Below are 24,842 nucleotides of genomic sequence, written 5' to 3'. Positions count from 1 at the left end.
AGTCTGAGGGTGAGACGCAGAGTCAAGGCCTGATGAACACTACTAATAATTCTTTAATAATTCATTACATTTATATAGCGCTTTTCTCACTACTCAAAGTGCTATCCACACAGGGAGGACCTGGGAAGCGAACCCACAATCTCCTAACTGCAAAACAGCAGTGATATCACTGCAATGCCACCTGTGAGGACAATCCACACAGATCCACAGCCCACCACCAGAAGGAAAGCCCAGCTAAGACTCCGCCCACTTTCGCTGCTACATCACGCCCTCCCGCAGACCTCATGTCCCTCTGAGATCCCCCCCCCTTCCTGTCCTGCACCAATAAAATGCCACTCTCTAGATCAGGCCTTGTTATTGGCTCAGTCCTTTGTGATTCCTCTATTTTTGTGAGTGTAGGAATCCCCCCTAAGCCTTTATCACTCTCTCTCAGTTTCTTCCACAACATACGAGGTGAGACACAAAAATAACCGGATTAGTAAAAAAAAATGATTTCTTGATGAATTCCAGCCTTCTAAACGTCGTCACCTTCTCTGTACTCCCCCCCCAGATCTCCACTCCGCTCCATACGTATCTTCCATTGACAGAAACAGAGCTGGAAGTCTTCTTGCTTGAGGTGCTTGAACAGGCTCGCTGTTTCTGTCTTCACTTCATCCACTGAAGAAAAATGTCTTCCCTTCTGGTCACTTTTGATTTTCGGGAACAAGTAAAAATCACAGGGCACTAAACTGGGCGAATAGGGAGGACGATCGAGGACAGGAACATTTTTGTCAGTCAAAAGCTGCTTTACAGAAAAAGCATTGTACGCAGGAGCGTTGTCTTGTCTTGTCTCGCTCTTCGGTTTATTCACCCAACGTTATCGCGTCAACTTGTATAGCGATTGTTGTGCAAATACTGGCTGGGCTCTTCACAGGAATATACCGAGCCAGTCGGCGGTTTGAGAGGAGGGGATGGAGTTCTATGATTCACGTCCAGTCCACCTCCAGACGTTTTTTTTGGGTCGCACCTCGTATTAGACATTATGTAATGCAGCGGTTCTCAAACTGTGGGGTGCAAATGCTGCCATATGTGGCGTAATTTTGCTAGGGAAATTTTAAACTTGTAGCGGTGTATCGGCAGCAAAAAAATATAGGAATAAATTTTATTAGGGTTTCAAAAAAACGTTAGGGCGCCGTTAAAACTGTTATGAAAACTTGGGTCGCAAATACTTAAAGGTTGAGAAACGCTGGTGTAATGTGACCGTTACTGCACTGTCCTTGCCCAGAGTACTGTTGTCATAGTAAAACTGCTTTTCTGGCCTACCACTGTAAGGTTTGTTTGCTGCCTTACAGAATTTGAACATTAGAACGAGTTTGACGAGAGCGGGCCATTCATCCATCCTATTCACCTCGATTGCCCAAAATAACATCAAGTCGAGATTTGGAGGCCACTAAAGTCCTGCTGCCCACCACACTACTTGCTCATTTATTCTCCGTGTCTGTGGAGATCTTTCTTACGAAGTTTCCGCCCGCGTTGTTGTTGCAGCTGCACTCCTGAAAACGAAGGCCAAAGTTTCGTCTTCAGGGCGACGCCCCTTTTTGGTTCCCATAAGAAGCATCCACATGAATGTTCCAGAAAGATCTTTTATTTATTGAGATCTGTAACATGACCATGAATGCCAAGATGAACCTTTGGCCCAGTTGTATGGCTATATCTACACATAAATATATAAAACCCATGTCGTCTGTCTGTCTGTCCGCTTTTCACGAGAGAATTACTTAACAACAACAACAACATTTATTTATATAGCACACTTTCATACAAAAAGTAGCTCAAAGTGCTTTACATAATGAAGAGAAGAAAAATAAAAGACAAAATAAGAAATTAAAATAAGACAACATTAGTTAACATAGAAAGGAGTAAGGTCCGATGGCCAGGGTGGACAGAAAAAACAAAAAAAAACTCCAGAAGGCTGGAGAAAAAAATATAACGGATTATAAAATTAACGGATTTGTCCTGCGGTGGGTTGGCACCCTGTCCGGGATTGATTCCTGCCTTGTGCCCTGTGTTGGCTGGGATTGGCTCCAGCAGACCCCTGTGACCCTGTGTTCGGATTCAGTGGGTTGGAAAATGGATGGATGGATTACTTAACGGATTTAGAATTTGCTTGAACATTCCGGTTGATTTTGTGACTTCGCTCATTGAGCTTAGTATCAGAGTTTGCATGCGGCAGCAATTTATCTGAGAGAGAGGCTGTGGGACGAGGGGAGGGGAAGTGGGTGGAGCCTCCTCACTCACTGCCGGCCTCCATTCGAGTCGCCCGCCCTCTCGCCACGTGTTGCCTCCTCTTAGCTAGCGATACCCGTTTGTTTGCTCAGCTGACGTGATCATCTAGAGATTGTTAAGGAGTAACATTTGACGTTTTTGAGAGAGAGAGATCACAGCTCCTTCGTTTTAGAGGGCAGCTGCTGATTGGCAGAGATATCACCGCCATGTGGTCTTCTCCCCACGCGGGGGACGCTCTCCCGTCAGAGCTGAACACCATCAGATATATAGTTCCCACGTTTGATGTTGGCGCATACCTGCCTTCTGTTTGGCCAGAATTACATTTCTTGTTTTTATTGATTTTTAAAGTTTGTCCTGTTTCACTTTTACGTGGGCGCAGCCACACGGGACAGTTAGTTATATATTGTTAACATTTGAATGAATTTCTTATAATGTAGAAAAAAGTGGGACCCTTTCCTCCTTAAGCCAGTCATCGACGAAGAAGAGAAACCCACAAAGTTCCTCCGTTCCTTGAACTATTTGGTGTCCACGGTGGTCGGGCTGCTGGTTTTCGCCTTCGGTTTCTTCAGTAAGGTAAGACAAGAAGGTGTGTGTGGGATGGGGGGGGGGCACTGCTCTGATCATGTGATCGTGTATTCACATGTATGTGCGAGTGTGTGTCAGAACAGAGCTTTTCTTACATTCTTCTGTTTTAGTTGTTGTCACAGATCTCTCTCGTCATTTACAAAAGACGCTCTACTCCTCCGAGGCGGGCCATCTCACTAGTCACGGTGTCCCTTTTGTCTTGCAGGCTTCGCTCCTGCTCATGATCACAGTGACCGGCAGCGACTCCAGCACGGTGCTCAACAAGCCCTTCTGCAGGCTCATCCTCGGCTGCATGCTGGTCGTCCCCAACGTCCTGACATTTGTGAAGAGTCTGTGGAAAGCCATCTTCAAAACCTCGGAGATGCCCTCCAGGCCGGCCATCGCTTTCGTGAGTAGCGCACTTAATCGGTTACAAACAGACGTCATCACGGTAACATGTCCCTGCCCTAAGCAGTCATGTGGACAAACTCAGTGAGCATTTCAAAGACTGCGTTGCATGGACCGGCTGGGATTGTGATGTCCTCACGTCTTACACGTCTCACTCCCATAAGTCTCTAGACCCTTCACCCACCCACCATCTTAGGCCAGCTCTCCGCCGTCACATAAATGGCACAGGACCTGACGTTGCTTCATATTTAGATCAAGAGAGGGCATTTCAAGTTGTATGTTTTATATGCCATGAAGCTTTTGGTGGGCGTTGGGTGAGTTCCTGGTGCCCATTGGAGATCAGTGCACCTCGATTTGTTGATGATTACCCAAATGTCCGGTCGGGGGGTTGTGGGTTTGCGTGTCCCCCTTTGAATTTTACAGCACATTCTCAGGTCTACACCCTTATATGTGATTGTTCATAGTTGGGGGTCCCCATTGAACTGTTTAGGGGGCCTGGCTTCTGTTAGGTAGGAGGGTGGCCTGGCTTATGATGCCCCCCCGCCACAGTCTAGCCGCTGATGTGTCCATGAGTGGGCACAATGATGGGCAGAAGGTGCCCACTGCAGGCAGGACAATGAACTTAATTAAGTGTAAGGTGAGGATTTTGTATTCCAAAGGCTTTGCATTTGCACTGAACGTCCTCAACAGCCATCATGCTGTTATTTATTATTATTATTTTTTATAAAATAAACTCAATTTAATGAATTTGGTGCCATTCAGTAGTGCCCACAACCTCAGGGTAAGTCACATTTTCCATTTCCCTACCATTTAAATGTTTGTAGGTGAAGGTCTCAAGACACTCTTGGCTCTGCTCATTTGCCACTGTGTAATAATTTCTAATATTTGACCGACACCTTCATCAGGATGACTCTCAGCGTTTCACACCCAGTTGGTTCCTCTCCTTTTGTTTTTGTTGAAATGACTTGCTCAGGGTCACACACTCTCAGCAGCAGGACTTGAACCCACGAGCTCCAAAGCCTGGACCACCATGCCACTCTCTCTGCCTTTAGGCTCCACCTCCAGGGTTTCTGATTGGTCAGTTCAGGTTTGCAGAGGAATACTGGATGAGACCAGGATGATGCGGGAGAAAACTCAGGCGAACAAAGAGGAGCCCATCCACCATAAGGCAGACCCCCCAGCACCCACACTGAGCCAACTAAACTGTTCAGGGAACATCCATGTAGCTGTGAATACAAACTCCACAAAGTCTGAGCCCAGATCTCCACAGCTGGAAAACAGGAAAGCTACTCGCTGAACCGCAGACATGGCTCTGTCAAACCTGCTTAATCCCAGATTGTAGGGGTCTTCAACCTGTCCCAGCAGCACTGGTGGCAAAGCAAAACCACGGAGGAGCCATGGAGTTCATAGCAGGGCACACTGGAGTACCAGTCTGGAGGCAAACCAATGTACCAGGAGAAGAATCCACACGGAAACCGACAAGGCGAGCAGACTCTCCTCTTCCTGGAGCTGTAAGGCACCAGTGCCAACTTGTGTGCCACACCTCATCTTCTCTCTCTCTATAAAATCTAACTGTCTGTCTGCTTTTCACAAGCCGCCCGGCTCTCCACTCCCGACGTCACGCCTCTCTATCCCCACGGCCTCTGTCTTGGATTAGCGCGAATATTTCACTCCTGCATGCGAACTCTGATACTCGGCGCAATGAGAGAAGTCGCAAGATCAACTGGAATGTTCAGGCAAACTCTAGAAAACAACCTGATGTAAATCCGGACAGACAGACAGACGTTGGATTTTATATACACTCTCTCTCTCTCCGTTCTTTCTTATCCGAATCTGCGCCTTACCGATGTGTGTGTGTAAAGAATGCTGATGAGATTTGAAACATCAGCAGTAGTCAGTGTGCACGCTGGCTGATACCTGAATGGTGAATCGGCGACTCTTTGGGGTTCACAGATTTGTAAAGCTGACTCTGAAGGAGTCACCAGCCATGAACGTCACTGCTCAAGACGCACAAATAAAAGTGGTGGATGGCTTGAGAACTTGTCTCTGAGGATTAAAACAGAAAAACAATTCTGCGCAAAGCACGGGCTTAAGACTTATATAATATAACGCGATAATCACAGGTAGCTGGCATAGCCTGCGGGAGCATACAAGTCCTTCAAAAGTAGAAATACCAGTCAGAAAGGTTTCTTCATCAGCATTCCTCCTCTTCTTTTTAATTCTGTGTGTGTTTTATTGCGCCTCAGGTATGTTCACCTTCTCCGGGTATTGACAGCAGCTATTTACTGAAGGACTCAAATGAACACTTGTGACAAAGTCAGCAGTTTTTTGAAAATCTTTTTTTTAAATTGGTAGCTGGCACGACACCGGATGAGTGACACGGGTGACAATCATTCTTCCCTCTGCTCCCTCCAATCACTTTTGTTCTATAAAGCGCCTTGCTGGTCACCCCGATCCATTCACAAAGTCCAAATGCAGACAGGCTCATGTTGTGGCTCGAGTCCAGCACATTTCATGCATTATATAGCGCCTTACTCCTTGTAAACTATCACACATAACTATAAAAGTAGAACAAGAAAAGTGACTTCAAATGGCTGGCATTGGTGTCGCCTCATACAAGGGTGGGAAATTCAAATTTTGTCAGATGCCAAATGTTCAGACCAGTAGTGATAAACAAAAGCATAAGACCCGATGTCCTGTGGTGACAGGACACTTTTGTGACCCTCTGCTCTTCTCTGTTCCTTTCAGGTGTGCCTGGTCGACGTGCTTGTCGCCGGTGGGACGGCGGTTCTCATCGTGATCGCCATGCCTCACTTCGACATCCTTAACAACACGATGATGCTGAGCGGCATCTGCATTCTGCCCGCAGCTTTCCAAGTGGCCCATCAGTGTCTGCCCATGGGCTTTAAGCTGTGGACTTTCATAGCCTCCCTGCTGTCCGTGTTCCTTGTACTCGTCGGTTACATCACTTTCTTTATTCATTCCATTAACAGCCTGAGCCCTGGCATTATGGTGTACACGGGCATCGCCATTGCCTGCACTTTACTGGTTTCCCTGAACTGGTGGGAGAATTTCACCACAATTCTGCCCGGCAAACACCTGAAAAGCATTCAAGGAAGCCTCCAGAAGTCCAGAAACATGACATACCTGCTGTCGAGCTGCGTGCGCATCATAGTCACTGGCGCCGTGGTGGGCGGCTACACCTACGCCACAGAGGACGGTCTGTTCTTCACCATGCCATACAGACTGGACATCACCCTTAGCCTGTTTGTCATTCAGGTGGTCGCCTCGGCGCTCTGCCGGTGGTTTTCGGTGATCGCCTCCAAAATGCACGTCTTCAGGCGCTGCTTTGCCTTCCCCATGGTCCTCATGAGCCCTGCAGTCTTGGCCTTCTTCATCATTGTCTTCAGCGACCGCTACAATCACTTCCAGCAGGACATCGACTGCTCCAACTGCTCCCTCAGCCTGTACTGCCAGCAGTCATCGTCTTACATCGGGCACGGCGTGAAGCAAGCGGGCGAGCTCTTCAGGGACATCAGTAACAATCTATGCAATAAAACGGGCATGGCAGACCAGCAGCGGGTATCCCTGGTCCTGATTGGAGTGTCGTCTTTGAGCTTCTGGGCAGGACTGGTACTCTCCACCATATACGTCTGGCTTACCAAGTTCCAGAGGATCGAGAGGACGTCAAAGCTGTTTGTGAGACGTCTGTACGAGGCGGCGTTCATCGACCAGTCCATGCTGCTGAACGTGCGGCTTTGCCAGACACAACCAGAGGAGACCTTGTCTACCAGTGAAAGCAGGTATGGCACTGAGCTTTGGATTGAGGGGGCCATTGTGTCGATGTCACACGAGCACATAGCCGTCTCATGCCAAGGGGGTGCCAGCTGCACATTTAGGAGATGCCTGGACCTTCATGTGCACTTTAGCCTGATGGGTGATTCCAAGGTTCAAAGATGTCTTTGAGATGTGAGTGGAAGAGTGAAATATCCGACAGGGAAAGCCATACTGACACTTGGGATTCACAATTCACGAGGCACTGTGGCACCTCGCTGCCCATGGACTGTTGTGTGCCCTCTTTTACAATTCAGCCCTGGATTCCCCTAAAGTGGGGTCAGAAGAGCTTAATGGGGCACAGCCGCCCACATGAGAAATCTCATGTTTGCCCAAATTGGCTTTCAAAATTGTGGGCTCAAAGTGTGCAGATGTCAATGCGCAGAGGTGAGCAGCGCCCTCTAGCTGCAGGACCCACTTTCTTCTCAGTTTTGTTAACCCCTTCACCAGTGTGTTGCTCCTTGTTTCTTCATGTTCAGGTGGGCACAAAGGAAAGAAAACTTCCACTTTCCCTTCGCTTATCCCAATGAGAGTTAGGACAGACCAGGCCTGCCTGTCCTCCGCTCCTCCTGGGAGAAGCTCCCTGACCACTTGGGAGATATAATCCATCCAGTGTGTCCCGGGTCTTCTCTTGATACGTCTCAAATGGGAGGTGCCCGGCTGGCACTGGAAAACAGGAGAGATGCATCCCTGCTGGCCTTGTGAAGGAATAATTTCACTCTTACTGGTCCCTCAAATTCGGGTTTTGTGACCCTCAGAGCAGCTCTGCAGCGCCCTCTAGCTGCATGAACACGAGGGACCAGAGTGCCACTTTGTGTGCTTTCCAGTTCACATGTGGCATCGGTGAAGCATAGCAGATGGGACATCCCAAAGAATTCACGAAAAGTGAACCTGCATCTCTGAATCTGAGTGAATCAGCGTGAGGAGCAGGCATCACGTCCAAGGTGGCCAAGATTGGTCCTCTGGTGCTGTGACCCTGAATTGAATTAAGTGGCTTTGGTACCTGGTGGACATGAAGCACCCCACAGACCCCACAGAAAGTGAACCCGTAAGTGAAAACTGGAACACCTCGGGATTTGTGTACACAGACGTGCAGAATACAGAAATGAGAAGAAAGCAGGAAGACAAAGAACTGCATGTGTGGTGAAATCCTTTTAAAAATAAAAGCAAAACCTGAGGTGCGCTTGTGGGTGACCTGAATGAATGGAGAAGATCAAACCGCGTTGTTTGTTTTAAACAGAAAGAGAAGGGAATGGAGGACAACTGGTGATAATTCACTGTCTGTCTTTGCAGGGAACACGTCACGATCTACCTGTGTGCGACGATGTGGCACGAGACCTTCGATGAAATGCTGAAGATTCTGACCTCTCTGTTCAGGTAAATGGCTGTCAGCCCTGCTCTGTCTGTTTTATGGCGTCCATCATCAGGGGATTCACAATCGAGCTTCCCGTTCCTTTGACTCAATAATCGAATCCAAGAAAACTTCTCGGTTTGGTCACCTTTGGAATGAATCGCAAAATACATCCTCACAATATTCCTAAATTAAACACGCTGGTGATTCCTATCGTCCATCATTGTCCTGTTTGAAAGATGATGGTGTGACGATAATTCGAATAAAGTCCAAAGGTTCGAGAATCGGAAGTGAAACCAGAATTGGGCGCCTCGTTCTCGGGTAATGAATCAGTTTGTATTTGAAAAAATCGAGAAGTGTCAGGCTGCCAACACCCACTGTGATGATGGAGGTGACATATTATAGTTTGTGGACGTGATGGTGACGGGACGTGTTCCTGGCCATTTCAAACAGAGATTGTTGGTAATAATGTGAGCTTAGGAAGTTTGTTTAACTGCATTTTTCTTCATTTATCTCCATCAAAAGAGCGGAATTTTCTTGTTCAAATATTTAACGTTTCGTTAGTGGAGGGATTTCGTTTTGTGTAATTAGGTGTGTTCACCTGACTAGCAGAGCTGTTTAACCACATTTTTACTTGTTTGTATCGTTCAGTAGCCATTAATAAGGTTCAGGGGTGCAATCATTTAAATTGCTGCGTGTTGTTCGTTGCTGCAATCACTTCTGTGTTGCTTGTTATTTCTTGCACGGATTAGCAAACCGCACAATACAAACGTTTAACGCACACTGCCCTTTGACGCACTCCTGGATTACTCAAATGTGTTTCTGAGAAAATTAAGCAAAATTAACATTTTTTGGTACAAAGTCCTTTCAGTCGTTTTCCTATCTAACAATAAAATGAATTCTTTGAAAGGCAATGGAGTCCCACTCACCGTTCCTCTTTCTTTCTCTTGGCGTAGTTGACCTTTTTTTAGACATTTCTTAAACAGTTGATACGCTGAGGATGAGCCACTTGTGCAGAGCAGAGTTACAGGGAGACAGCGCCATGCCCAGCAGCACAGGGTGCAAGGTGGGAGCCAACCCTGAGTGGGATGCCAGTCCTGGCATGGCACACACTTTCATACCACATTCACCCTGGGCCACTTTGGAGTTGCCCACTGACACATCGAGCAAGTCACGTCAGAAGACACCGCTAGACCCACCCAAAAGACTCAGGGGAGAAGAACCGGTAACAGAGGGTGTAGCCTGAGAAACAGATGGCTTATAAAGTCCTCAGTTGGCGGCTTACTTAACTAAACACACACTAAACACCAGAGTAATAAATTCAATAAGTAAAGCGGACAACAGCACAAATGACATTGGGTGGCGGGTTTCTGGGAGATTACAAACATTTTTCCTATTGTAACTTTTTCTTTTGATTTCCCATTTGTAGGTGTGTGTGAGGGGGTCCCAGTGTCACCCCCAGAACTTTGAAAAGGTCTATGCAGTTTATGAGCAAAATTCATACATTGACAAAAGTCCACATTTAAAAAAACTTTTACTTTCACTGTTTGTGCCTTGAACGTGGGGTTTTCAACAGATAACCCAAAGACTCTTCCTGCAATAAACCAAATAATACAATTTATTTATAACATAAGGACAATAGAAGATAGATACACGCCAGTATATACAGATATCCACCTTAATAAAAGGGTAAGAGTCTGTGAATCGGTGCCTCTGTCATTCTAACAGATGGCACATCACAAACATTTGCAGTCATAAAATGCATTGCATTTGTCTTTCCAAACACAAACACTTATATGAATAGAATGAATTACATCTGTCATTCTAACAGATGGTGCATCACAAACATTTGCAGTAATAAACTGCATTGCATTTGTCTTTCCAATAGATGGTGCATCACAAACACTTATACAAATAGAATGAATTACATTTGTCATTCTAACAGATGGTGCATCACAAACATTTGCAGTAGTAAAATACATTGCTGCGGTGGGTTGGCACCCTGCTCAGGATTGGTTCCTGCCTTGTGCCCTGTGTTGGCTGGGATTGGCTCCAGCAGACCCCCGTGACCCTGTGTTCGGATTCAGCAGGTTGGAAAATGGATAGAAAATACATTGTATTTGTCTTTCCAACATGTGGCACAACACAAACATTTGCAGTAGTAAACTGCATTGCATTTGTCTTTCCAATAGATGGTGCATCACAAACACTTATATGAATAGAATGAATTATATTTGTCATTCCAACAGATGGTGCATCACAAACATTTGCAGTAATAAAATACATTGTATTTGTCTTTCCAACATGTGGTACAACACAAACATTTGCAGTAATAAACTGCATTGCATTTGTCTTTCAATTAATGGTGCATCACAAACGCTTATACGAATAGAATGAATTACATTTGTCATTCCAACAGATGGTGCATCACAACCATTTGCAGTAGGAAAATACATTGTATTTGGTCTTTCCAACATGTGGCACAGCACATTCAGCCCCACAAAACTTGCCAGCCATCCACACTTAAATTCAGGTTCTGATGGTCCCTAAAGTCCTCCTGTCCACCACACTACTTGGTCACTTATTCCAAGTGTCTGTGGTTCTTTGTGTAAAGAAAAACTTCCTAATTTTTATGTGAAATTTCCCCTTCACAAGTTCCCAAACTGTGTCCCCGTGTTCTTGATGAACTAATTTTAGAGTCACCGTCTCAATCCACTGGACAAATTCCCTTTGTAATTATAAATGTCACAATTATGTCATCTCTTGATGTCGTCTTTCTTAAACTGACAATGTTCATCTCCTTTAATCTCTTCTTGTAGCTTATAATGCTTTGTCCTGGACTTGGCCTCATTGCTCTTCTCTGGTCCTTCTCTAGTGCTGCTATGTTCCTTTTTGTAGCCTGGAGACCCAAACTGCATCCAGGACTCCAGATGAGGCCTCACCAGTGTGTTATAAAGCTGAGCAGACCCTCCTGTGACTTGTACACCACACATCAAGGCGCTATATAACCTGACACTCTGTTAGCCTTCTTAATGTCCTCTGAACACTGTCTGGTAGTTCTTACTGTCAAGTCCACTACGACTCCTAAGTCCTTCTCATAAGGTGTACTTTTGATTTTCAGACCTTCCATTGAATATTCAAACCTAACATGTCTGCTTCCTATGTGTAATCCTTTACATTTACTGACATGAAATGGTTGAAAGTCTCAACTCCATCAATCTTTCCTCATAACTCATCCCCTGTAGCCCTGAATCAGCTTGGTTGCTCCTCTCAGGACATTTTCTTGTGCTGTTATGTCCTTTTTGTAGCCTGGAGACCAAAACTGCACACCCAGGACTCCAGATGAGGCCTCACCAGTGTGTCATAAAGCTTGAGCAGAACCTCCTGTGACTTGTACTCCACACATCAAGGCGCTATATAACCTGACATTCTGTTAGCCTTCTTAATGGCTTCTGAACACTGTCAGGAAGTCGATATCTTAGAGTCCACTGTGACTCCTAAATCCTTCTCATAAGGTGGACTCTCGATTTTCTGACCAATACTTACTAATGTTTGTGCGAAATTTACCCTTCACAAGTTTCCAACTGTGTCCCCGTGTTCTTGATGAACTCATTTTAAAGTCACCGTCTCGATCCACCATCCTAATTCTCTTCATCATTTTAAACACTTCAGTCAGTCAGGTCTCCTCCTAAACTGGTAAAGGCTCAGCTCTTTTAATCTTTCCTCATAACTCATCCCCTGTAACATTGGACTTGGCCTAGTCGCTCTTCTCAGGACCTTTTCTAGTGTTGCTATGTCCTTTTTGTGGCCTGGAGACCCAAACTGCACCCAGGACTCAAGATGAGGCCTCACCAGTGTGTTATAAAGCTGAGCAGACCCTCCTGTGACTTGTACTCCACACATTAAGGCGCTATATAACCTGACACTCTGTTAGCCTTCTTAATGTCCTCTGAACACTTTTCTGCAAGACGATAGTGTCTGTTCATTGTTGGAGATGGTACTGGCATTTGGCGTGTCCCATTTCAGAATTCAGCCAATTACTTCCCCTCCTGCACTGTCACCCAGGCTTGTACAGTGAGGTGTGGGCCCTAAGGTCTAATCCAGCAGGACGCCACCGCACCAAATTTAAGAAGCTCTCCTTCCTGCACTCACATCGGCCTGTCACCTGTCCGCTTAGACGATCTCCCTGCTTTTCTCTAATTCCTCTCTTCTTTTCCAACTTAAGGCTTGACAAATATCAGCCAAAGCAACAGTCGAGGCGCAACAAGATGAGTTTCGAGGCCCACATTGTCTTTGATGACGCCTTTGAAGGAAAGCAGCGGAAACTGAACAGATACGCAGTCAACCTGGTGGAGGTCATTCAAGAAGTGTACCGGTAAGCCACTAGGGGGCGTCCAAAGTGGAAAAATATCCGGACAATCCCAGCTTTCTTAATCGCACACACGTTATTTGGCTCACTGGTAGAACACAGCTGAGTGTGACGCCATTACCGTCCAAGCCGAGGGACTGCAATGTGACACGTATGGACGCTAGAAGGAGGGCCATAGGCTTCTTCTAATTACTATAGCTGAGCCGAAAACGTGTTCAGTTGAGGACAAGTGAATGTGTGCTCCAGTGATGATGGAAGCTGATTCTGATGTGAATGTTTAGACTCGAGTTCCCCAGTGACCACACCTGGGAGCAGCCTGTTTAGAAACGACTGACGCTCGTCCTTACAAAGTGACTTAGACAAAGGCAGGTGGATGAACGTTTTTATTTGTTTTAAATTTTAGATCTCATCTTTGTCCCTGGTCTTAATTGTCAGGCCGTCAAAGCCATTCATTTATTTAGTAAGAAGACAAAACCTCAGTGGTGGTCCCGTAACTGGCCTGCTTTCCCAATCTCTTTGATTTAGAATTTTTATGGAGGAGGAGAGCTCCATCTTCAGAAAAGACTACGAAATGCCACGGCAGAAGATGGTGAGGACGCCTTATGGGGGTCGCCTGTGCTACTCGCTGCCCAGGGGTAATGACCTCTACGTCCACTTTAAGGACACCAGCAAGATCCGGCAGAAGAAGCGCTGGTCGCAGGTGAGCCTCTGATGTGTTGGTAGATCAGATCGGTGAGCTCTGTGGCTATGAATGCTGCGACGGTGGAGTGAAATTCTTGTTGTGGTCATTTATAGTAAGCTAGCTGTGTGAGCCCCTGCTGTAAAAAAAAACACGGGGTCCTAGGAATGATTGAAATCGTCAGAAAAAAAACGGAAATGTCGAGATGTCAGGCGAGTGAAAGGAACTCCTCTGGGCGTCTCTTTCTAAACTAGGAGGACGCGCTCGCCTCGCTTGTGCATTAGCGGCGGGAGGAGAAGTAAAAGGGACTCCGTCTGGGTGAAGTTAGCGGCGAAGCGACTTTGTTAAAACGAAACCTCCGAGGAAAGACAAAGTGCTCACCCCGTTTGTGATCTTAGCAGGGAGCCCTCACCCCGACTCCACCTCTCTCTCACACACACACACACACACACACACACACTTCCACACGTAGACGTCTATATAGAAGATACGGTAAATAAATAAAAGTAGCAGAAGATAAATAATAAATAAACAGAATCAATAAATACAGTAAATAAGATACGAGTTACAAAAATAAACCAGCAGGTGGGTACAGCACACAGTTCAGCGCAGGCAGGCTCAGGTGCCTTTATGGCCGGGGGGATGCGGGCGCGGGAAGGCAGAAGTGAAGACGGAGGGTCTGCTGGGCAGCTGCCACCAGAGATGATGGATTCAGGTCTCCTCGGACATCTGGTTGTGTCGATGGTCCTGTTACATATTCTTATCTTCTGTATACGTCTAAATACAACCAGTCCCACAGGGTGATGAACAGCAGGAAAACTTTATTTAACAAAACTGAAATGCTTCCATATCGGACCTCCCACACTGGTCTCCCATTCCATACACACTGTCTGCTCTGAACTCCACAATCCCTTTTTTACTTTTCTCATATGCGTGAGTCGTGAAGAAAATTCAACCTCTGGATTTTGATGAATCTTGACGTATTAGACCTCTCGGAGTCGGAATGTACAGTACTGATTTTTGAAATGATGTCTGTCGGTGTGTAGACACGATAACTCAAAGACACTTTGACCTGCTCAGTGACATTTTATACACCTGCGTTATATCAAAAATATGGAATCCTACCAACCTCTGGGCCACTGGCGGTGACCAGAAGTGCTGCTTTAGCTGAACACACTTCAGATTTTTTCAAGTAAACTATGGCTACAAATGAAGATGTATGATTTATGATGGGCGGCACGGTGGTGCAGTGGGTAGCGCTGCTGCCTCGCAGTTAGGGTTCCCTGCATGAAGGTCGCCCACAATGTCCATACGGACAGCCCCTTGCAGAAGTTTACATTCCTGGCGAGTCAGCTTACCACACCACACCACAATGTGTTTGGTCAGGATGCTTTCAATTGAGCAGCGATAGCAACAGAAGTTCACAAATGTTTTGGTTCCCACCATAAAGATCTTTAGCCTCCTCAGGACACCCAGGTACCTGAAGCTGCTAACTGTCTGGACGGGGGAGCCGTTGATGTTGTGTGGAGCGTGAGCGCCTTTGTTGTTTCTGTGGTCAACAATGACCTCCTTTGTTGTTGTCTTTGGTCTCCCTCCTGTCGACACCTTCATCATCTTCACTGATATGAGGCCAATCACAGTGGCATCATCTCTGAACCTGATGGTGCTCTGCTACACCGTCCTAAGTGAACGCACTGGACAGCAGCGGGCTGAGGCAGTGAGTGGCCTTGCAGAACGCTGACATTGGTGAACACCGTGGAGGATTTTTGTTGTTGCCAGTCCTTACTGATTGGCGTCTGTTGAGCGGGAAGTCAAACACCCGGCCAGAGACCAAGAGAAGAGACCTTGAAGTTAGGCTTTCATGTGCGTACTGAACATAGCAGTGTCAAAAAATGAATGACGAGTGTCCCTCTTCATTAGACTTTTCCTCCTCATCTTCTCTTTTTGTGAGTGTCGTTTGCTCAGATTTTCATCACTCCTCTCACATCCGCCCATATTACGCCACCCACTGTGCTTGAATTCACTCTGTGACCTGTACATTTGATTATCTACTAGTAGCCCCCCCGCTCCACCCGTGTAATTAATAAAACAGAACAAACTTTAAAAATCAATAAACAAACAGGTATTATTAGCTAAGTGGTGGCAAGGTGGCACAGTGGGTAGTGCTAGGGACCTGGGTTCGCTTCCCGGGTCCTCCCTGCGTGGAGTTTGCATGTTCTCCCGGTGTCTGCGTGGCTTTCTTCCCACAGTCCAAAGACATGCAGGTTAGGTGGATTGGCGATTCTAAATTGGCCTGTGTTTGTGTGTGTCCTGCAGTGGGTTGGCACCCTGCCCGGGATTGGTTCCTGCCTTGTGCCCTGTGTTGGCTGGGATTGGCTCCAGCAGACCCCCCGTGACCTTGTGTTCGGATTCAGCGGGTTGGAAAATGGATGGATGGTATCATTAGATAAGCGGAGGCAAAGTGCGCTCCAACATGTGGCAACAGGTAGACTGAATCAAACGGAGGCTGACGCGTGAGTGAGGAGGGCTCCCCATGCCTGACGCCCCACTTCCCCCTCCCCTCGGCCCGCAGCCTCTGTCTCAGATTAATGCGAGTAAATCGCACCTGCAAGCGAACTCTGATGAGAGAAATTCGCGAAATTAACTGGAATGTTCAAGCAAATTCTAGAAAAAAACCCGATCTAAATCTGTGTAGCAGTTCTCTCGTTTGCTAGCTAAGCAGATGTAAGGAACACTCCAAGGCTGGCACGTGAGTGAGGACGGCCTGCTGCGTGTCTCTTGGATTCGCGCAAATAAATCGGAGCCGCAAGCAAACTCTGACAGAGGTTGCAAAATCAACTGGAATGTTCAAGCAAATTCTAGAAAAAACCCAACCTATATCCGTGGACTAGTTCACTTGTGAAAAGCGGACAGACAGACGTCGGATTTTATATATAGAGTTGTGCTAACATAAACACAGTACAGTCACCCGGCATCAAATGTTTGCATTTTCACCTTATGGGGTGGCGCAGCGGTTGGTACTGCCACCTTATAGGTCAAGAGCCCTGGGTTCCAATTATGCTCTGATGGCTGTCTGTGTGCAGCTTCACCATCACTGCTGTTGTTCCCAATTTGGGACCTCAGATTTACGAGCTCCAGCTGCCCATCCTCAACATTTTGATTATTTTAAGTTGCCTATGCTGAGGTCCAGTCCTGTGCCAGTCCACCACTGGCCAGGTGTGCTCTGTGGAATGAAACCTTCAGGAAGAAGGAGAGCACAGGCCAGCGCCACAAAGGCCTAAACTCGGGTCCATCTAATGTGAAGCAGCAACACGACCCTCTATGCCACACCACAGTCTGGTTTATTTAATCTGTGCCACATGTGGACTTGATTGGCAGCTGTGGTGATGCCATTGTTCTTGTGTTCTTCAGATCATGTACATGTATTACCTCCTCGGGTGGAAGCTCACCAAAAAGTATTTTGACAATATAGAAAATGGCGACTTGAAGACCTTGGAGGAGCGACTCCTGGTAAGTGTTACTCTCCCTCGTACTCTTTCATGCCACCTTCCAGCTACCACACCTTTACACCTCACATGTGTTTTCCAATAGAAGGAAAAACACAACACCTACGTCCTGGCCTTGGATGGGGATACGGACTTCCAGCCGTCTGCCCTGATGCTGTTGGTCGATCGTCTTCGGATGTACCCGCAAGTGGGTGCCGCCTGTGGACGGATTCACCCAACAGGGATAGGTGAGAAGTTGTTATTTCTGGGAAGAAGGGCAAACATGGCCACTAGGTGGTGCTCAGTCTTGGGAAGTAGGGAGTTATGGGTAGTTAGAGAAGCGGATTGGAGTGGCGTCAGTAATACTGGCCTGTTGCGGTGAAGAGAGAGAGATGAGCTGAAAGGCAAAGCTCTCGATGTACCAGTTGATCTACGTCCCTGCCCACACCTATGGCCACGAGCTTTGGGTATCAGCCAAAAGAATCCAATCATGAGCTCCTCTCACAGCGTAAGGAACACAGACACTCTGGAGGAGTTCATAGTTGAGCTGCTGCTCCTCCACATCAAAAGTATCCAGTTGAGTTGGTTTGGGAATGTCATCAGGAGGAATCCTGGGTACCGCCCTTTGGAGGTGTTTCGTGAATATCTAACCAGGAGGAGACCTCGGAGCAGACCTGGGACACACTGGAGAGATTATATCCCTTAGGAGGACACCGAGGTGTTCCACGGCCAGCTAAAGGAATTGAAGAGGGTGACAGGGAAAAGGGACATCTGGGCATCGCTGCTTAGACTGCTGCCACCACAACCCGGACCATATAAACACTAGACAATGGGTGTATGGTGGGCGTTAGTCCAAAAATGAAATACCGAAAGAGATACAGAAGATTCTGGACTGGGTACAGCTGATATTTGGAGATGTAGGGTGAAGGCCATTGTTTCTGCCCTGGGTAAAGAAACACTTCACGCCTTGTCATTGTCGGGAGGGTGAAGTAAAGCGGACGGTATGTGAATCAAGTGACGAAGGGAACTCAAACGGCCAAAGGCGTACATAGGGGGCGCTGTCTATTGTGTTAGTTGCTGGAGGCAACCTCCATTGTGTCCTTCTGGCCTGTGACCCTAAGGCAGCTCTTTGCAGAAGACCACCTGTGGTACTCAACTCCTTACACAAATGGATCTTTTTTTTAGGGCCCATGGTGTGGTACCAGAAGTTTGAGTACGCAGTCGGCCACTGGCTTCAGAAGACGGCTGAACACGTCTTTGGATGTGTGCTCTGCAGTCCCGGCTGCTTCAGTCTGTTCAGGGGGTCGGCGCTCATGGACGACAACGTGATCAGGCGCTACACCACCAAGGCCACTGAGGCGGCCCACTATGTGCAGTACGATCAGGGTAAGTCGGATAATATTCGGCACGTTTACATGCACTTTAGTAACCCAGTTATTCACGGAATTGCCATGTAAACCCTTAATCCAGTTAGGGAGACCGGGTTATTGGTCCGTGACAAACCATTAACATGTACAACTCCATTAGAGTGGCCATTCTGGTCCAGCAGGGGGCGTACAGCTCCCTCAACCCGACACAGACAGGCTAAGACGCAAGTTCAGCACAGCACACGCATTTATTCTTCAGTTTCTCCATCGCTCCCCACTACACAGCACAGTACAAAGCACCAATAGATAGATAGATATGTGAAAGGCACTATATGATAGATAGATATGTGAAAGGCACTATATGATAAATAGATAGATAGAATTCTTTATTGTCATTATGCATACACATAACAAATTTTTTTGTTGGTAGGACTTGGCTTCAAGGCAGAATCCTTAAATACACAATACACTATAAATAATAAAATAAACATAATAAGTATAAAAGACAGCAGCAATAAGACATCATCAAGTCCAGACTTTTCCTGAGGTAGTACGCCTGCAGAGACCAGTGATCTGTGTGTGTGGGTCTGCAGGGGATGAATACGAGTGTGTGTGTTTGATTACGAGGTAAAGTGTGTGTGCATGTCTACAGGGGGGCAGGTTAGGGGTAGATGTATGTATAGGGTGGTCCATATCTAATTATGCAACTTTTAATGCAATGCAGGAAAACAATGCAAGACAAAAGAAACAATGATGTGGACAGACCCAGATTATGAAGCTTTTGTACCAGCTTGTCCGGGATTACGGTGTTAAAACTAAAATTGATGAATAACATCCTAACATAAGTGTTAGGGCACTGCAGATGAACCATTAGCGCATGAGTGAGGGCAGGCCCGCCGATAAGAGCAGGCGGCTGTGAGGAGAGCCCCTTGGGAGTGTTAGGCCAACATTCGGGGGGCAGCAAGAAGTGGTCTATCCTGCTGAGTGCTTTAGAGGAGCAGGAGTCACCGGAAGGTGGTTGGCTCGCTGCGTAAGGTCGCAGGAATCGGAGGCTTGGGAGCGCGTGAGCACCCTGGTCCTACGGAGCCTGTGACCGAAAGGCGACCAGACCAGAAGGAGAAGGTCAGCTGCAACTAGGGTGACTCCCCTGCTGCAGGGCTTGGTTGGGAGAAGCATAGGAGCCGCCAGCAGAAGGAGGTACCGGGTTTTGTTTTTAAAGGACTGCTTCCAGCCGTTGTTTTAACCAATTTATTTATTGGACTTTAACCTCCACCTTTTCACTGTTTTAATGGATTATTTATTTATGGACATTTTAATTGCACTGCACTATTTATTTGGACACTGGTTTTGTTGGTGTCCTCATTGTCCAGCTCATCCAGTTACATTTGCGACGGTGTCTGGTTCAAGAGGCTCCATGAAAGAGTGATGGGAGCATGAAGCAGACCCGCATCATCACAGAAACCATTTGAACGGTCAGTGAAGAACAATCCCTTTAAACTGTGTAGCTGAACAGGGGACCTCCTTGCAACCCTGTAGTCCCACTGCATGCTGGGAGATGTAGTTCCTCTCAGGTAGCACAGTTTCAAAATGTCTGCCTTTCCAAAGTGCTATGTATGACTGTTGAAAACAACTGCAGTTATAGTCACAGAGTCTTAGCTCCATCTTTTTTAAAAGGTCCCATAAGCCTTCATCGTTTCTTGTGCTCTGCGTGTTCTTCCAGGTGAGGACCGCTGGCTGTGCACCCTGCTGCTGCAGCAAGGCTGGCGAGTGGAGTACAACGCCGCCTCAGATGCCTACACCAACTCCCCCCAGGAGTTTAAAGAGTTCTACAACCAGAGACGCCGCTGGGGGCCTTCAACGCTGGCCAACACCCTGGACATTCTGAACATGGGCAGGCAAATCGCCAGGAGAAACCCGTCCATATCAAGGCCATACATTGTCTACCAGATCATTTCAATGGCTTCGTCCATCCTGTCACCAGCCTCCATTTGCCTGATGATCGCAGGTAAGTTCATGTCAGATGTAGCCAGATGTTTGAATTTGACTCAATTTGCCATCACACGTGTTATTTCGGTTTCTTCCCAGGCGCTTTTCGATACGTGTTTGAAGTGGACCCAAATGGATCCCTTTGCTTGGCTGTTCTCCCGGCTGTACTGTATATTGTCGTCTGCTACACCACGAAAGCAGAAATCCAAATAGCAGTGGCCGCCATCCTCAGCGTCCTTTATGCATTTCTAATGTTGGCCACAATTATCTCTATCATCGGTAAGTGGCACGAAAATCCTTATGGAGTTAGACGTGAGGTCTGAGCAGGCGTTCATCTCGAAACTGACTGATAAGTGAATTTCCCCTTGGGACTAATAAAGTATCTGTCTATCTATTTATCTATCTATCTAATCCTGTCAACTACACTATCTATCTATCTAATCCTGCCAACTGTGCTATCTATCTATCTATCTATCTATCTATCTATCTATCTATCTATCTATCTATCTATCTATCTATCTATCTATCTAATCCTGCCAACTACGCTATCTATCTATCTATCTATCTATCTATCTATCTAATCCTGCCAACTACGCTATCTATCTATCTAATCCTGCCAACTATGCTATCTATCCATCCATCCATTTTCCAACCCTCTGAATCCGAACACAGGGTCACGGGGGTCTGCTGGAGCCAATCCCAGCCAACACAGGGCACAAGGCAGGAACCAATCCCGGGCAGGGTGCCAACCCACCACAGGACACACACAAACACACCCACACACCAAGCACGCACTAGGGCCAATTTAGGATTGCCAATCCACCTAACCTGCATGTCTTTGGACTGTGGGAGGAAACCGGAGCGCCTGGAGGAAACCCACGCAGACACGGGGAGAACATGCAAACTCCACGCAGGGAGGACCCGGGAAGCGAACCCAGGTCCCCAGATCTCCCAACTGCGAGGCAGCAGCGCTACCCACTGCGTCACCGTGCCGCCCTACGCTATCTATCTATCTATCTAATCCTGCCAACTACACTATCTATCTATCTATCTATCTATCTATCTATCTATCTATCTAAGAAGGCCTCTGAGGTTTGGGTTTGGTAGACAAAGTGAGAGGAGAAACAGGGCAGCATCACAGAGGTGTCATTAGGGTCTGCTTGTTCAGCACCGCTCCTCAAGACGTCCATTACGTTGTTTCTGGCAGTCTACAGTTTTATAGGCCAGTGCTTTGGTCGCAACCCCGTCCTGCCCACCTAAACCTCTGAGTTAAACGCCACAATAAAAAAAAAATAAAAAGTGCAGAGCAAAAAAAAACAACTGGAGGACCAGCTGACTCAGAGGGTCACAGGGTGAGGGACAGCTGGGGTCACCCACTATGGACCATGTCCATGCCAATACATTTTCATTTCATTCTCGCCTTTTGTCAATGCTACCCCAGGGTTTTTAAACCCCAAAAACAAATACGGCCAGAGGCGCAGGCCTCTAAAAATAATGGCACAGCATTTCAGCGTGCATGGGTGATAGCGAAGATGCCGACCCCACTGCACTCTGGTTGGTTTGTGGTTATCAGATGGCCCCTCTCTGATTGGGTCCTTGTCAACATCTCACTCCCTGATTGGCCACCTGTTCTGACACAGCAGGCAGGCATGCATTAATGCCATGGTGCTTGTTGAGCTGCTTGTCGGTAAGCGTCTAAATTGTATTTTGAACAGTTTGAATGCCGAATATTTGTGCAAAAGGCAAACAGTTTACTAGTCACTAGAGTTTTACAGTAAATCCCGTCTGCAGCAAAATTAATAGCAAGGCGCTTCACGAAGTGGACGGACGTAGAATGAAGTTCAGCTCATAGGAATACGAGGCAGAGACAAGAAAGCCTGACGCAGTAAAGCAAAGATACAGACACACGTACACAATGAATGATTGATTTTCTCTATTGAGTAAATGTTTCACCGGCACATTAATATGACACAGTGGCCACTTGCTTTCCTTTGCTATGCTGTGAATGCACGCTGGTACTTTTGAAAGTACATAAAGCACACAGTGGCACAGTGGGTAGCGCTGCTGCCTCGCAGTAAGGAGGCCTGGGTGTTCGCTTCCCGGGTCCTCCCCACGTGGAGTTTGCATGTTCTCCCCATGTCTGCGTGGGTTTCCTCCCACAGTCCAAAGACATGCAGGTTAAGTGCATTGGTGATATTAAATTGTCCCAGTGTGTGCTTGGTGTGTGGATGTGTGTGCCCTGCGGTGGGCTGGCACCCTGCCTGGGGTTTGTTTCCTGCCTTGCGCCCTGTGTTAGCTCGACTTGGCTCCAGCAGACCCCAGTGACCCTGTAGTTAGGATATAGCGGGTGGGGTAATGGATGGATGGATAAAGCACACAGGACTCCGGTTATCATGGGACCCTACATTTGTCACTACTTGTGTCCCCTTTGTGGAGTTTGCCACCAATGTGCATATGCCCAATGCAGACGATGGTCTACACCACCTGCGTTTTTGGGCGTCTCAGTATGGACGTGGATACTTTTATCAATGATGAGAAAACGCCAGTGTGGGCAGACAGCAATTTTGCTTACAAACTCCACTTTGAAATGAAAACGCGGCAGTGAGGACACGGCCTGAGCCTCTCTGTGACGGACGTTGCCTTTTTTCTTTTGTTGCACTTCACGTGTCACTTCTTATTTACACACTTATTGACTTTTTTTGTCCAATTTTGATTGTATTTCAAATCTTCTTCCCTTTGAAGGGATTTGTTTAAGAGCCCACGTTCACTTAATTTAGCACTTTTAGCAGGCAGGCTGCTTGTTTTAATGATCTTGATAAAAGCAGGGGGTTTAAATCCAAGATGGGGTGTAACTAGAAATTAGAAAACCTGTTAGAGCCCAGGCTGTCCGGCTGGATTTGGGCTTGTCCTCTTACACCTCTTTTCAGTTAAATGTCCCACACGTCTGTTAATGTGTGGGATGTTAACCGAGGTGGGTGATGGTGGTCTGTTGATGAAATGGTGCCTTTTAAGAAAGTCAGTGAGTCATTCTCCAACCCACTATATCCAAACACAGGGTCATGGGGGTCTGCTAGAGCCAAACCCAGGCAGGGCGCCAACCCACCACAGGACACACAAACCCACACACCAAGCACACACTGGGGCCAATTTAGGATCGCCAATACACCTAACCTGCATGTCTTTGGACTGTGGGAGGAAACCGGAGCAGACACGGGGAGAACATGCAAACTCCACACAGGGAGAACCCAGGATGTGAACCCGGGTCTCCATACTGCGAGGCAGCAGTGCTACCCACTGCGCCACCATGCCACCCTTTTAAGAAAGTTAAAGCAAAAAAAAAGTCAATTGAAAATGGCCACTGGAGGTTAAAAACTATCAAAACCTGCCTAGTAATAAGGCAAACATGGGATCTTTATCAATAAAAAACAAAGAAAACTACATAGAGCAAAAAAAGAGAAAAGGGAGTTGCCGGGAACATTGAAGCAAACCGAAGCAAACAAGTCCTAATGCAGATATCTAAGGAATGGTCCGAGAGAGGAGCAAAAATAAAGGGTCCAGAAAATCACAGAAAGCACAAAGCTCAAGCAAAGACATCCAAACTCACCAGGACTTCAAGTGAGGGACTGTGGGATGAGGGGGGTCCCTGGAGGTGATGGCCACCCACAAAGCACAAGGCACTTCATAAAGGCTTAGAGAAAAAAAAATAAACACAAAGAACAATGCAAATAATGAACAAAAGTAAGATTGACAAAAATCAGAAATGAAGAGAAAGTCAAGAACCTCAGGCAGGGGAGGAGCCCTGGCTGAAACAGAACAGCCTTTTATTTCATTGGTTGGCAGATTTGGGGTGGTGCTACTCGTTAGGGGCGTGGCCTCTTTTCTACTCCTTTAGCCGCAGCTCTTTAAAGTTGAGGACTGAACAGAACGTGGACCGCAGCTATTGAGGAACATCACCTAAATACGCACTTGTGTGATTTTCTTTTGTAGCCCACCTAATAGACACACTGTGTTTTTTGTTTTTCTTTTTTTTAGGAGACATTATAAGTGAGCAGACCTTTTTCACTCCCACTGCCATCTTTTTATTTTCCATGACCACGATGTACACAGTGACAGCCGTGTTACATCCACAGGAGTTTTACATTCTAATTTACGGCCTCCTCTACTTAATCACCGTCCCGAGTGCTTATCTGCTCTTGAACATATACGCCATGGTGAACATGAACAACGTCTCATGGGGGACCAGAGAAAAACAAACTCCCGAAATAAGCAAACCAAGCAGCACCTCCAGCAAGAGAGTCCAGGACACCAAAATGTGGGGCTTTTCCTGCTGTAGCTTTGGAGTTCATGTCAGCAAGAACTCAAAGGTATCAGACGCTTCAGAGACTCAGCAGCTAATTGAAGTTAAAAGGTAAGAAACAAGAAAAAATGTAAGGCGTGTTACAAATGATAATATATAATATAATATAATAATATAATATAGCAGCTTTAGCACTGTCACCAGTAACCCAAGCATTGTGTCCAACTCAGCACCTCA

At 46.8% G+C, this 24,842-nt stretch overlaps 1 protein-coding gene across 1 annotated transcript in view; it reads left to right on the top strand.

Moving 5' to 3' along the window:
- The window catches only part of LOC114665774 (chitin synthase chs-2-like), a 35,263-nt gene extending 10,543 nt beyond the window's left edge, over nt 1-24,720 (top strand). The window contains exons 2-13 of the mRNA XM_051919261.1: nt 2,703-2,838; nt 3,056-3,238; nt 5,986-7,040; nt 8,365-8,448; nt 12,648-12,797; nt 13,317-13,491; nt 16,882-16,980; nt 17,062-17,203; nt 18,141-18,341; nt 20,043-20,327; nt 20,408-20,587; nt 24,341-24,720. Coding sequence (XP_051775221.1) covers nt 2,703-2,838; nt 3,056-3,238; nt 5,986-7,040; nt 8,365-8,448; nt 12,648-12,797; nt 13,317-13,491; nt 16,882-16,980; nt 17,062-17,203; nt 18,141-18,341; nt 20,043-20,327; nt 20,408-20,587; nt 24,341-24,720 — 3,070 coding nt within the window. The remainder of the gene's footprint in view (nt 1-2,702; nt 2,839-3,055; nt 3,239-5,985; nt 7,041-8,364; nt 8,449-12,647; nt 12,798-13,316; nt 13,492-16,881; nt 16,981-17,061; nt 17,204-18,140; nt 18,342-20,042; nt 20,328-20,407; nt 20,588-24,340) is intronic.
- Nucleotides 24,721-24,842: the final 122 nt, after the last annotated feature.

Source organism: Erpetoichthys calabaricus, chromosome 15 (assembly GCF_900747795.2).
Source record: "Erpetoichthys calabaricus chromosome 15, fErpCal1.3, whole genome shotgun sequence".
NCBI lineage: Eukaryota > Metazoa > Chordata > Cladistia > Polypteriformes > Polypteridae > Erpetoichthys > Erpetoichthys calabaricus.
This window is presented reverse-complemented; position numbering and strand designations above follow the sequence as displayed.